This window comes from Lotus japonicus, chromosome 3 (assembly GCF_012489685.1).
Source record: "Lotus japonicus ecotype B-129 chromosome 3, LjGifu_v1.2".
Lineage (NCBI taxonomy): Eukaryota > Viridiplantae > Streptophyta > Magnoliopsida > Fabales > Fabaceae > Lotus > Lotus japonicus.
The window spans coordinates 31,761,532-31,775,458 of record NC_080043.1 but is presented as its reverse complement, the minus strand read 5'-3'; the positions used below and the strand labels follow the sequence as shown (position 1 = coordinate 31,775,458).

General features: G+C 36.4%; 2 protein-coding genes and 1 pseudogene across 6 annotated transcripts; 2 read left to right on the top strand and 1 right to left on the bottom strand.

Annotated features, from left to right (window-relative positions):
- Nucleotides 1–1,461: 1,461 nt before the first annotated feature.
- Nucleotides 1,462–4,316, top strand: LOC130743962 (disease resistance protein RUN1-like; annotated as a pseudogene).
- A 1,079-nt stretch (nucleotides 4,317–5,395) lies between these two features.
- Nucleotides 5,396–5,874, top strand: LOC130743960 (uncharacterized). The gene has a single exon (XM_057596168.1). The coding sequence runs from the start codon at nucleotides 5,407–5,409 to the stop codon at nucleotides 5,872–5,874; it is 468 nt and encodes a 155-aa protein (XP_057452151.1). The 5' UTR covers nucleotides 5,396–5,406.
- A 1,701-nt stretch (nucleotides 5,875–7,575) lies between these two features.
- Nucleotides 7,576–13,264, bottom strand: LOC130749346 (protein NRT1/ PTR FAMILY 8.1-like). 5 transcript variants are annotated; one of them, XM_057602690.1, is made up of 5 exons: nucleotides 12,904–13,264; nucleotides 11,392–11,577; nucleotides 11,090–11,307; nucleotides 9,662–10,212; nucleotides 7,576–8,549 (listed from the first exon to the last, which is right to left on the bottom strand). In XM_057602690.1, exons 2-5 carry the CDS (start codon nucleotides 11,522–11,524, stop codon nucleotides 7,718–7,720), a joined length of 1,734 nt encoding a protein of 577 aa, XP_057458673.1. In that variant the 5' UTR covers nucleotides 11,525–11,577; nucleotides 12,904–13,264; the 3' UTR covers nucleotides 7,576–7,717. The 5 variants fall into 5 exon arrangements, with proteins under 5 accessions (XP_057458673.1, XP_057458677.1, XP_057458674.1 ...); XM_057602694.1 differs by lacking the exon at nucleotides 12,904–13,264 and adding an exon at nucleotides 12,161–12,240; XM_057602691.1 differs by lacking the exon at nucleotides 12,904–13,264 and adding an exon at nucleotides 12,012–12,112.
- Between the last annotated feature and the right edge of the window lie 663 nt (nucleotides 13,265–13,927).

The following is a 13,927-nucleotide window of genomic DNA, read 5'->3' as shown; positions in this document are numbered from 1 at the left end:
TTACAGTTTAAGGTCGGGTGGGTTGCCGTCAAAAGTATTCAAGGGTGAAGTATCGGGTGAAGTATCTTCACACTTTACCTCCAATCTTACGAAAAATTTGAATATAAGTTCTTCTTTTGCGAGAGCAATGAAGTTATTCCCTCGTCCTTCTATTTTTAAAATCCAACAGGACCCTTCTTGATTTATACCAACTGACTTTTATGCCAAAATTAGTGAGGCTTTTTGCTTGGTTTAAATCAATTCTCCTTGTTCGAATTCTTTCAAGGCCTTGGCTTGAATTCTTTCAAGGCTTTGGGGCTCGGTTTAGACAAGCGTGGGCTTAGCATTGCTAAGGCTTAAGTGCTTGGCTCTTAGGCCAGCGGAAAATCGTTCAATTATAAATATTCTTGTTTAAAAAATATTAAACTTGGAGAATATAGGGGAATGTTGTCAAAAAGCGTGCCATGTTCGCAAGAAAAAGACATGTCCAAGAAACGATAAAACTTCAACTAAATGATCTTGCTTCCCCCCGGATCTAATCTTCTTATGCTATTATTGTCTTCAAACCAAGTACTCCTTGTCTCCAATGTGGGCACCAATGTTCACAAAGTGAAACCTAGGAGTCAAGTTTTACCAGGGCCCACGGGGGTAACCAATGTGCACAAGCGACTCAGACTCAACCCTAGGATGCAAGTGACCATACATTCTCAAATGTATACTCTCCTTCATATGTGTCAAACAACCAATTATCCCAAAAGCTTAAGCTGCTGGGTAAGGGTCAAATGAATGATTTTATATTATATTCTAACACCCCCCCTCACGCAACAGCTCTTTAGGCTTGAAGTGTGTATAAATGCACAGGCTCACCTACCATGTGCTTAAATTCCACTTTTTTAATTAGAAAGTAAGGGGTGCAAGGATCGAGCTCTAGACCGCTAAGTCGTAGAGGCTGTGATACCATGTCAAGTAACTAATTATCCCAAAAGTTTAAGCTGTTGGGTAAGGGTCAAATGAATAATTTTATATTATATTATAACAATATGCCCGCTGTCTCTTTATGGGCATACAATCATTCCATAATTACATTCTATACTTATTTGTCCGTTATTGTGTCGCCTTCTTGATCTTTTGATCCTAATCACGGGCGCTGTTGTAGGCCTTCCTTTGTTGTCACTCAATTGGTCTACCCTCGTTATGCGTCATAATGATCAATGCTTGTTAAGGAAAAAGATTGATCCTCATGGATGATCTGTCTCTCTCCTCAATGTGCCAAATATGACCGACCAGATCTTAGTTGGGTCCAACCAGTCCTGGGAGAATTCTTAACTAGTTAATAGGTGCATACTTGGGTACCGTTAAAAATGTTTAACTTTCTTAAATGAATTTTACTATATATGTGTGTGGGCTCACCCGTGCGGATGCGGGTGCGTGTGTGTTCTCAGTTTATTTTCCTCTTCTCTTGATCTCACCACAGTTTGTAAAATGGTATTATATTTGTTTGCGCGTACTTATTCTAGGTTCATATTTTACAGAAATGAAAGTGAGGATATCACGAAAGTAGTTGAAGATGTTGCCGATTTGCTAGGCAAGACAGACTTATTTGTTGCTGAGCATCCAGTGGGGGTAGAAGCTCGCATTCAAGATGTAATTCGACTATTGAAAAGCCAACAATCCAAAGATCCTCTACTACTTGGGATATGGGGGATGGGAGGGATGGGTAAAACAACCATTGCCAAAGCCGTGTATAATCAAATTCGTCGTGATTTTGAGGCTAAGAGCTTCCTCCTAAATGTTAGGGAAGTTTGCGAACAAAATAATGGCATAGTTACTTTACAACAGAAACTTCTTTCTGATATCTACAAAACCACCAAGACAAAGATAGATAATGTTGAATCAGGAAAAGTTGAATTGAAGAGAAGACTTAGCCAGAAGAAAGTATTTCTTGTGCTGGACGATGTCAATAAATTGGACCAACTGAGGGCTTTGTGTGGAAGTCGTGAATGGTTTGGCCAAGGAAGTAGAATTATCATCACAACAAGAGATGTAAATATAGTTCAAAAGGAGTTTGGAGTTGAAGTTGTATATAGAATAAAAGAGATGGACAACAAGGAATCTCTTGAGCTTTTTAGTTGGCATGCATTTAAGCAACCAGGTCCTGAAGATGGTTTCGCTGATCTTTCTAGCGATGTAGTTAAATACTGCGGTGGGTTGCCGCTAGCTCTTCAAGTAATTGGGTCCTTTTTGTTGACTAGGAGGAGGATAACAGAGTGGAAGAGTGTACTGGAGAAACTCAAAATGATTCCCAATAATGAAGTGATGGAGAAGCTTAGAATAAGTTTTGATGGTTTAAGTGATGATGATATTAAAGAAATATTCCTTGATATAGCTTTCTTCTTTATTGGGATGGACCAAAATGATGTGATTGAGATATTAAATGACTGTGGGAATTTTACAGAAATTGGAATAAGTGTCCTCGTACAACAATGCCTTGTAACTATTGATAGGAAGAACAGGATCGGAATGCATGATTTGCTACGAGACATGGGAAAAGAAATTGTCCGCAAGAGATCAGCAGAAGGGGGCAAGGAGCCTAGTAGATTATGGCGTTATGAGGATGTGCACTGTGTATTATCAAAATACACTGTAAGAACTTATTGCATCTATTGTTTTTGTTTCTAAACTATCTAAAGTCAGATTGCTAAGTGAATTCAGTTGTTACCAACAATCAGTTGCCTGTCTTGTTTATCTTAATAATTGTGAAAATAATCTTTGCTTGTGAATCGTTTTGTGCTCCATGGTTTCTAGTAACAGATTATGGGCTTCAAACCTTACAGTTGTAGTCAGTGGATTTTTAACGACCATTTACCTACGATATGTGATTCATTTTTTTTTTTTCTGTTGATTTTGTCTCATAGAGAATAGTGGATGTTCAGGGACTGACTTTGAAGTGTCCAGAAATGGATACAACTTATAATTTGGATGCCCAAGCATTTGAGAAGATGGATAAACTTAGATTGCTTCAACTTGCTGGCGCACAACTTAATGGAGATTATAAGTATCTTTCAAGAGATCTTAGATGGCTTTGCTGGCATAGATTTCCTTTAAAATATACACCACCAGACTTTCATCAACAAAGTTTAGTTGCCATTGACTTCAAATATTCCAATCTGGTACAAGTTTGGAAGAAGTCCCAGGTACGAGTTATAATTCTTTAAAAGATAGAGTTTGAATAGTAATAGTGCATGTTGATGCAACAAATTTTACCGTCCCATGTGATACTTCGACTTTATTAACTACGGAGGAAAACAATAATATCTGTATTAATTGCAGTGACTAAAATGAGCAATACACATATCTTATATGGACATTTTAACCGTCAACATTTTGAGTGATGGTTTTTTTCTTCATCTATTTTCCTGTGCTGCTTTCTCTAACATATGTTTTCAAATTTCTTTCTGCCAGATGCTAAGGAAGCTGAAATTTCTCAATCTCAGTCATTCTCATAACTTGAGACAAACTCCAGACTTTTCAAACTTACCGAATCTTGAAAAGTTAGTACTAAAAGATTGTACCAGTTTGTCTTCAATTTCTCCTACCATTGGAAATCTCAATGAACTGCTTCTTATAAGTTTGAAAAACTGTACAAGCCTTCGTTTCCAAGAAGCATCTATAAGTTAAAGTCATTAAAAACCCTGATTTTGTCTGGGTGTTCAAAAATTGACAAGTTGGAAGAGGATATGGAACAAATGGTATCTTTAACCACCCTGGTTGCAGATAACACTGGTATAACAAGAGTTCCCTTTGCTGTAGTGAGATCAAAAAGCATTGGATATATTTCTTTGTGCGGCTATGAAGGATTCTCACGAGATGTATTTCCTTCAATTATACAGTCTTGGATGTCTCCAGCTAATGATACTTTATCCCAAGTTCAAACATCTGTTGTGGGCATGTCATGTCTTGATCTCTCGGATGAACATAACAGTAGTTTCTATGGTCTATTATATGCTCTAAAAGATCTTCAGAAGCTTCAACGCCTTTGGGTGAAGTGTGACTCAGAAGTTCAGCTGAATCAAAGTGTAGAGAGGATTTTGGATACCTTAAATACCACAATTTGTGGGGAATTAGAAGCAAGCCCAAGCACAAATCAAGTGTCAAACAATAATTCTTTTTTAGTTGATTGTCACAGCCAAGTTCGCATCTCATGGTCAAAAAAATCCTTGACATCTCTTTTGATACAAATGGGAATGAACTGCAGTGTTTCCGATACTCTTAAAGAAAGCATTTTACAGGTTCTCTCTTCACTTTACACACACACCATACCACCATTGCCTTATTAGTGTTTAAGTATATGGAACTAGGGTTGCCTTATTAGTTTTTTTTAAGTTTATGGAACTAGGGAAATGCTAGCTGCACACTCTATTAATCAAACTCCATATGATTGGTTTGTTTTTAATAAAGTGAACTAATTTTATAAATGTGAGACAAACGTGTTAGCTTTTTTAAAAATAGACTTAAGCATAGAAGCTTGTAAGGGAGAGTTTAAAAGAGTGTGTTGCTCATTGCCTTATTAATGTTATAAGTATAGAACTAGAGAGCTACACACTCTTTTAATCAAACTTCATATGATTGGTTTATTTTTTCAAAAGTGAGCACATTTTATATAAGGTGAGGCTAACGTGTTGACCTCTTTAAAAATAGACTAAGAAGCTTGTGAGTTGTGAGGGACAGAGTCTAAAAGAGTGTGTTGCTAGCACTCCTCAATTAGAGATATTTACAGTTGGTTTAAAGTTAGACATCACCTTAGTTTTTAATTTAGATTTAACTCTTGAGATAATTGATGATTTTATGTTATTAAAAAATAATTATAAAGATTTAATTTTCAAAACTTTATACTTACAAATGGTCATATTTAAATAGACTTGGGGCTTGTATGATTCCCTTGTCTGTTTGCTCAATTTTAAAATTATTGTAGAAACAAACTTTAAAACTTTTTTTCCAGAAGAAGAAAAAATAAACTGTTAAAACTGTAAATAGATCTATTTTTAAGAAGAGTTTTTGGAAACTTGTTTGACATGTTTTACCAATTTTGAAAAATCTCTGATATGTTTTGAGATTATAGTTGTAAAAACTGTAAATAGATCTATTTTTAAGAAGAGTTTTTGGAAACAGTCTATATCAAACAAGTTTTTTCTCATTTTCCATTTTGAAAACTAAACTGTTCGAAGAGGCCCTTGCTATTTTAAAGTACAATATGATTTTTTTGTCCTGAAGATGCCATAGAGTATAATTAAAATTTACAAGAAAATAGGTAATTAATTTATGCTATACGGGAAACATTTGTGTTTAACAATTAAATTAAATAATTTTTGGTATCAATATATTTAATAGTTTTACTTTTTATATGTGTGCATGTTCATTGAACAGAAAATGCCTCCCATCGAGTTTGGTTTACTTCCGAATGACAACTATCCTGATTGGCTAACATTCAATAGTGAATGTTCTTATGTGATTTTCAAAGTCCCACAAGTGGACGGGCGCAACTTGAGGGCAATAATGTGCATTGTCTATTCTTCTTCCCCAGACAAAATCACATCAGAAGGCCTGAAAAATGTCATGTTGATAAATTACACAAAAAACACCATTCAGCTCTATAAGAAAGATGCATTAGACTCCTTCGATGAAGAGGAGTGGCAGAAAGTAGTATCAAATATAGAACCTGGTAACAAAGTGAAGGTGGTGGTTGTTTTTGAGAACAGTTTCTCTGTGAAGAATACAACAGTTTATCTCATATATGATGAACCATTTGACAAAAAGGTAGAGCACTACCATGAGCCAGATAAGAATGCTGTTGTTTCTAGCGGTGATGAAAATGTAAGTAATAATAGTCTGAATTGATGCACATTTGAAATGAATGGTTTTTCATATTATTATCCAAGCAGGGTTTAAGTACTGAATTGGAACTGTAAAACAGTTGTGCAAGTTACCTCATAAATCTGGTCATGCATGTTGGACACATTGAACTGCTTCAACTGCTTGATTGGATAAGAACTTTGCACATTTGAACTTCAATTTTATTTCTTCAAAATCTTATTATTCCATTCATGAGGTCATCCCCTTTCTCTTTGTTCATGATTTTAGAGATTTGGTCGACTCTTCTTCATGCTTCCTTCCCTTGTTCGAGCTCTTCTGACTTCACAGCCTGTCTGGTTCCTTGTGGCTGGTATCTTGATTGGTCCGCTTCTTTTCAGACCAGCGAAGGAGTGATAAACCTATTTTGAGGTTTGAATCCATCTCTTTTGCTTCCAGAAAACATTTATATGTTAAGAATGAATTTGTTGGCTATGTACTTATGGTATCCTTTTGAATCTATCAATCATCAGTAAAAGGCTATCATCATTTAATTTGTGTTGATCGTTCTTCTTTTGGCTTTATATTAGGTCCCTCTGAACCATATATAACTTTGTATCTGGATCCTGATTACTCATTTGCCTTTCGAATTCATGATTGTATGATATTCTGCATTGTAAAACTTTACATCAATAATGATTTGTTAGCTAATATTTAAGATATATATTTCATACTACTTCACTGTTTTGTGTGAATTAGGGAAATGTCCTCTGTCCAATAATCAAGTAGCAAGTGATGCAACTTCACACGAGGATGTGAAAATGTGGGATGAAGAAAAGGAATAAAACATGGTTGAGTTGGTGAATATTCGCTGAGTTTTTCAAATTTCTGAAAGTCTTTGGATTAGTTTGTATAGAAAGAGGACCAGAAATTGATTGAAGACAAAGGCAGCAAGAAAGGGAGGAAAAAGCTTATGCCTGCCTGCACTTGTATAGTAACCTTGCAACGTTTATAAATAGAGTTCCTCATTTCAATTTCTTCTTCCCATAACAAGTTGAAAACATTTAAAACTTGTATATAAATTTCTTATTTTTCTTATATTCTTGTAGAGTGTTGTGAGATATAATTCAGATGTTTGTTATGTAAAGTGAGTTTTATGGAGTTCTGTTGTGTTTGAGTGAAAAGTCTATGTACTCTTAAAAAATTCAGTGTTATTCTTTGGTTGTCTTAGTCAACCGTCATAATTTTCTGCAGTTTTTTTAATTTTCCACATTAAGTTCTTGTGCTATGGTTATGGCGTTATGCTTTTGTTGTAGTTTTTATGTCATATTTTCAAATTTCAACAGGTCTCTCTCACTGGTTGCACCTCTCCACATAGTTTTCCCTTCATTTGCCTTGTGTTACAGTGACTCGTTCATAAATCATAAATCATAAATCTATATATTTTGTAGTGATATTCTTATGTTTTATGACCATAAATTATACTTGTTTGTTTGACAGATCAATTGTTTACCTGGATCAGTTATCTACCTGTAAACTCAATATACACAGATGTGGACTTACAAAATCATCATCATAGATGTTGACATGTAAGAAGATTACAAAGAACCATGAACAGGATCTTTAGTTCAAGTGTTCAACACAGTACAAGTAGCATCCATACAATCCAACCTCTTAGAGAAAGATTAAACGCCAATGCACCGAAAAACCAAAAATCAATAGCAAGTTACAATTGAAGAGAGTCGACTCTTATAAAGCACGGAATTGACTTTGGAGAAAGATTAAAAATCCACACTTGATTAAAAATCCATATATATTAAATATCAACAGTTGATTTATCAATATACTAAAATATTGAGCAAATGAAGTTGTGAAACTTGGCAGCAACATCTCATTGAGCATTTCCTGCCACCTTTTTGTATGTATACCTCTTAGCAATCCAGAGATACACCAGGAAGTTAAGCAAGCTCAGAACGGTCAAAAGCCAGTAGAAGTAGTCAAGATGGCCTCTATTCATGTTATCTGGAATCCAACCAAGACTTCCACTGCTTGTGGTGACTTTCGTTACAATAATAACAAGCAAAGTGCTCACATAATTTCCCAAGGCATTAGTTGTGAGTGAGAGAGCAGAACACAAACTTCTCATAGCATCAGGCGCCTCACCATAGAAGAACTCCATCTGGCCAATGTTTGTGAAAACCTCTGCGGCTCCTACAAGAATATACTGAGGGACTTGCCAGAAGATTGACAATGGGATGGTTTCAAGATCATAGTAGTTGTTTTTCCGGACTATGTTGAGGCGAACAACCTCTAAAATGCCGGCAACGGTCATGGAGATGATGGAGATGACGAGGCCAATGCCTATTCTTTGAAGTTGCGTAAATCCCAGTTCGTGGCCCGTGAACTTTCTCGCACAGGGGACAATGATACGGTCATACAAAGGAGCCCAGAAGATGACGCTGAGGGTGTCAAAGAGGGAGAGGGATGCTGATGGAATTTTGAAGTGAGGGCCAATGTGCTGGTCCATTGTGTTGCCTTGTAACACAAACATGGTGCCCATTTGACCGTATACGGTTGCAAAGGCAATCAGTGATGCCCAAACTGGGAGCAAACAAATGAAAGACTTGAGTTCCTCAACTTGTGTTACTGTGCAGATTCTCCATGGGTTTGGCAGATCCTTAATGCTGTCAGATTCTGTTGCTACTGCTGCCTTATCTAAACACCTAGAATCAGAATCAGTAACTTATGTTAGTTAAAACAACAACAACAATAGAAACAAAAGCATTATCCCACAAAGTGAGGTCGGCTATATGGATCACACTACGTCATTGAGCTCGGTCAAAAACAAGATTATGAAGAATATTATTGACAGTAAGAATAAACCAAGCTAGTTAAAACAAAAAACAAAAATATAAACTTAGCTTTAGAATGAGATGATGATGCTTCATGATGTTATATTAGAAAGAATTATGCCCTGATGGGCATATTACAATTTAGATCAAGTCTAACACTACCCGAAAAGCTAGCACAGGGGTGAGGATTGTCCTACCTCATATGTGTCATTATTTCACCATATCTCTAGTTAATGTGAGACCTTAACACACCCCTCACGCCCGACATCTAGCGCATGGAATTTGCATGAATGGATATTTGCGGAATAACCTATGTATGGGTGATCTCCAACAAACAGACTCAGGATAGGCTCCAGCCAATACCATATTTGAATTTGGATTAAGCCTAATCTTCCTCAAAAGCTAGCTCATGTATGAGGATTGTTTTACCCTATACATGTACTTATTTGGTCATATCTCTAGTCAATGTGAGACTTTAACAAGGCTAAGTATTAGTATTACTTTTCTCTGACTATATATAACACGTTACCATGAAGAAGAAGAAAGAGAAAGTGATAAAGGTTCAGTTTTTCGAAAAAAAAAAATGATAGGTAAATTACTTATTACCCAGTAGCAGAAATTATTATAAGGACAAGATAAATGATATTTTTGGTCCAAGGAAAAAGGTGTTCAATGCTAAGTGAGTGGGAGTATCCTAGCACTCCCAGATAATATATATATATATATATATATATGTTGATTTATATGGATTAAGGTAAAAAAAGAGGAAAGAGAGATAGATGAAAGAAGTTAAAATAATATGGAAGTCGTTCATGAGGATATGTCTAGATTGATAAAAAGGGTAAATGGAGTGGAATAGTATCATACTATATATTTCATAGTTGGGATTGCGTAAAATATAATGGAATGGGTTGGAACTTAAGTCATCCAATTAAGATATTGTGACAGATGCTTTTTAGATACTCTAACATCAGATAACTCACTTTAATTTAGTAGTGTGTTCAAGTTTGCGACTCCCTATGATGTTAGATTCTGCATCAGCTGTCTCGTAGAGAAGAGACTCGTTTTCTGGCACTTGGACTTTAAAATTCCTTGATGCTGCAACTAGAACTTGACAAATCCTTGTAAGGGGGCTGCCTCCAGGAAGTTGAATCCTATACCTTCGACTACCGATGAAGAAAAATATAATCGCAATGACCATTGCAACTGCAGGTACTCCAAAACCCCATCCCCATCCGACATTCGTCTGTATCCAAACTAACACAGACGAAGCAACGAGTGCGCCAATATTGATTGAGAAGTAAAACCAATTGAAGAAAGAGCTCTTCTTTTTCCTCTCAGTCTCATCATTGTCATCAAATTGGTCAGCACCAAAAGACGAGACACATGGTTTGATACCACCAGTTCCAAGAGCAATCAAGTAGAGTGCTATAAAGCAAGCTGCAGTTTGTCCTGACGTTGGATGGCAACTATCACCATCACATGAAGGCTTTAGTCCGGGCAAAATAGCTGAAAATGTGAAAAGTGTCATTCCCTGCAAAGTAAACAAACAACCACCATTAATAGGGCTAGTGCTCCTATTAGTTTATCCTCCAATTCCTGGTAATAATGTTTTAGAAACACAGTTCAGGACTTCAGGTATAACGTTGATTGAAATTTCAAGGAAATTGAAATTTCAATTTTCAAATCCAATAAATGAGAGAAAGGATAAAGTGCAGATTAAAGATGAAATGATGCTAGAGCTAAGATTATATCCATGCTGATAGAGACAAATGTATAGGACTGGTGAAATATGGAGGGTGTACACTTGAAAAAACAAACAGAAAAGTTAGTAGTTAGGAGGGAAGTTAGACAGTTAGCAGGATGGTTTGGGGAAGCTGTTAAATAGTAAAATTGTAGAAGGAATAGGTATCTTAGTGAAAATTAGTTTGTACCTAGCTATTGCATGGTGTAGAGGGTACACCATTTGGATGAGATCCACTCCTTGAACAATATTCATCAATAAAATAGATCATACGTTATTTCTTCTTCTTTCTCAAAACTCATTACTTTTTGCCTAGTTTTCCTAAGTTCTATCACAGGCTTTTCTGAAAATAGTATCCTCATTGTTCTGTAGTTTAAAACAAATAATTATGAAAGGAAATCAATTGGCCAGACGACAAGAGAAAAAAGAAAACTGCACTGAAGCTTTGGATTATGCTTGAGAGTAATACAATAAGTGAAGAAAGACAAAATTAACAATAAACAAATAAAAAAAAGAAGGTTCTAGTGTCTAACAACTGGACTGATCCTTGTTGACTAGGAACCACAGACATTATTATATGAACAGAGTCAGAAGACTGCAGATTTGTTGCCTTCATCATAACATGGACTTCAACAAACAAGAAAGTTTTCTTTTCAAATGAACTTACAATAACATAGATAGTTGAGAAACTGGCAATTGTCCAGTATCTCCCCAAGTATGAATCAGCTAAAAAGGCTCCAAGCAATGGAGTGAGGTAGCATGTCCCAGCCCAGGTTGTGACATTTCTTGCAGCAGTTGCATTTCCTTGGTGGAAGCGTTCCTGGAGATAGTTCACTAGGTTCATTTTCATGCCATAGTATGCCAATCTTTCGCAACATTCATTTCCTGCCACAATATTTTGTTTAGCATCTTAGGGAGATCAAATTCTAACAATACAGGAATAAGAGATGGTATGAAAGAATCCAATACCGAGAATATAACGGCATGCTTTCCAATCTCCAGTCTCTTTCTTGTTGGCAGGTTGTTTATTGATGTTGATTGTCCCATCTTTTGTATACAAGTCATCTTCTACCGTGTCATGTTTCTTAGCAATATCAGGCATAGTTTGCTAGTTTTTGTTCTCTTTGTTGCCTATGAATGTCTATCTGCAGGATTCTGAAAATAAGAACAGAAAATCAGAAATTGCAAGTTATTAAGGAGCCAAACAGACTTGAATTGTATGCAAAGTTGCTACCATGAAACTCATTGTAAACAAGCACTACACAATTTGAGTTTTATTATAAAGTAAGAAATTGAGAGGGAGGCTGAGCAAAACATTGAATTTGAGTTGTTAAGACCCAATCAGAAAGCTTAATAAACATATATGGTGGCAACATTTTATTCTTGGTGGTACTTATGCTGTGAATTATGTAAAAATCAAAATCATAACGAGTTAGTGTAACCCTACAAGAATACAAGAGAACCCTTTCATAGTTCAAACCCCATCAACTGGATCATACTTTCACCGGAAATAAAGCAGGAAATACAAAAATATTCGGAAAATAATGATAAATAAAAACAGTAATGGAATTAAACTCTTTCCGATGTACCAAAATGCGTGGAATCAGCAATGATATCACAAGCACAAAAAATACATGCCGAGTGCCAATGCCACAAAATATTAAAAGAGAGAAAAAGGTCTAAAACTGTGAAGCACGGGTACTTTGAAATTGGCTACGCACCCGCACCGGGTACATACCGGGTACCGGTACTCCGTGGGTACGCCATGGGTACTTTGAAACCATGTTTTTTTTTACAAGCTTTATCAGGTGTTTGAATTGCTATTATATGCAAGATATATGAATATTGAGAGATTTGATATGTAATTAATAATATTATGTAACATAGATTATTTGATATCTATTTTTTTACTTCACTATATATATATATATATTTAATATATATATTAACGTACCTATAACGTACCCGTACCTAGGATTTTCTAAAAATGTCGTACCTCGTACCCGTACCCGGTACCGCACCCGTACCTGTGCATCCTAGGTCTAAAAGCATAGAAAACCTTAAACTAAAAGATAAGGCAAAGAAAAAAGAGGACATGATTGTTCAAATCAATTTCAACCAGAAAAAGTTGTGGTTAACACTCAAATCAAAAATTAATTTCTACACCAAAAAGACAAAAGCAAAACATATTTCAGAATGATGTCAAGATGATGATAGTACTTCCCTACTGGTTTTGATTCATTCACACTTCTCTTTCTCTGTTCCATCTCATTTCCACCAATTTTTTCTTCCTATCAAATCGCACATCACCTATTATATCTCTCATTTCTTCGAATCTCGCGTGCGAGGAATAAAGTGTGAACATAAACTTATGAGTCATGATTCATTCTCATTTCAATTTCATTTACACCTCATTCTATATCTATTTCTCTCTTTTCTCTACTTCATTTAACACTTTTGAATTTTAGACCTGACTTTTACCTGTTATAAGCATTTGCAACTTCCAGCAGCCACCATCCTTCTCCTTCTTCCTCTTCCTCCCGTCCCACTCTTCAGACCTCACCGGAAAATTCTCCTCCTCCTCCACCTCCACCTCCAGACCCGGCGCGCTCTTCTTGATGAGCCTCTTCCTGGGCTGCCACCTCGAGGAATCATTGTCGTACCCCGGAGCCGGAGACTGAGATCGCTCACGGTTGTGCCAATCATCGACGTCTTCCTCGTAATCGTTGCGGTTGTTGGGCTCCGGAGATGGATCACGATCAGATTAACGTCGTCGTAATCCATCAACGGCTCTCCGGTAACGCGAAGGTGAGAAATTGAGAGAGGGAAATCACAGGTAAAGGTGTAGTCTTAACTCAATCAATTAACTTTTTTTTTGCAGTGCTGCTTATTAACTTGTATTTTATTTCATTTAATATTTAATATTTATTATAGTGAGAGATTCTAATTTCTAACCATTCATTTGTTTTTTCGAAAAAGATTCTATGTATTAATTTTTTTTATGGATAGTACCATTTAATTAAATTGTAATCGAATATACATCCGCTAAAAGAGCTGAACTAATGGTAATCGGGAAATTGTCCCACCAACACATGTTAGGAAAATTCGATGCCATAGCAGCTAAGGTGTGAGTAACCTTATTCCCCCCCCCCCCCCCTAACATGAGACAAATAAGAAGAAGGAAAAGAAATAGCATAGGCTCGACAATCCTGGAGTATGGGTTCCAATGCTGCATTTGACTTCTTGCCCGGGAAACATGAGAAAACGTCCATAGAATATTTCTCTATCACCAAAGAATCCAGCTCCAACTTTAACGCTTACGTAATGGCCCAACGTAAGGCTAACTCCTTTGAAATCGAAGGATCTGTTCTGTTAAGCAAAAGCCTCGTAGCAGCATAAAGGCACTCCCCATCGTGGTCCTTAATCACCATTCTCACCCCTTGCCCACTGTTGCTCGTCCAACCGACATCAATGCTAACCTTCAGCGTTCCTTATCGAGGCTTAA

Coding starts and splice junctions, on each gene's coding strand:
- LOC130743960 (XM_057596168.1), top strand. CDS start 5,407: ATGCCTCCCATCGAGTTTGGTTTACTTCCGAATGACAACTATCCTGAT.
- LOC130749346 (XM_057602690.1), bottom strand. CDS start 11,524: ATGCCTGATATTGCTAAGAAACATGACACGGTAGAAGATGACTTGTAT. Junction 10,213..11,089: donor TCTCAACTATCTATGTTATT/GTAAGTTCATTT, acceptor TTTACTTTGCAG/GGAATGACACTTTTCACATT. Junction 8,550..9,661: donor GAACACACTACTAAATTAAA/GTGAGTTATCTG, acceptor TTCTGATTCTAG/GTGTTTAGATAAGGCAGCAG.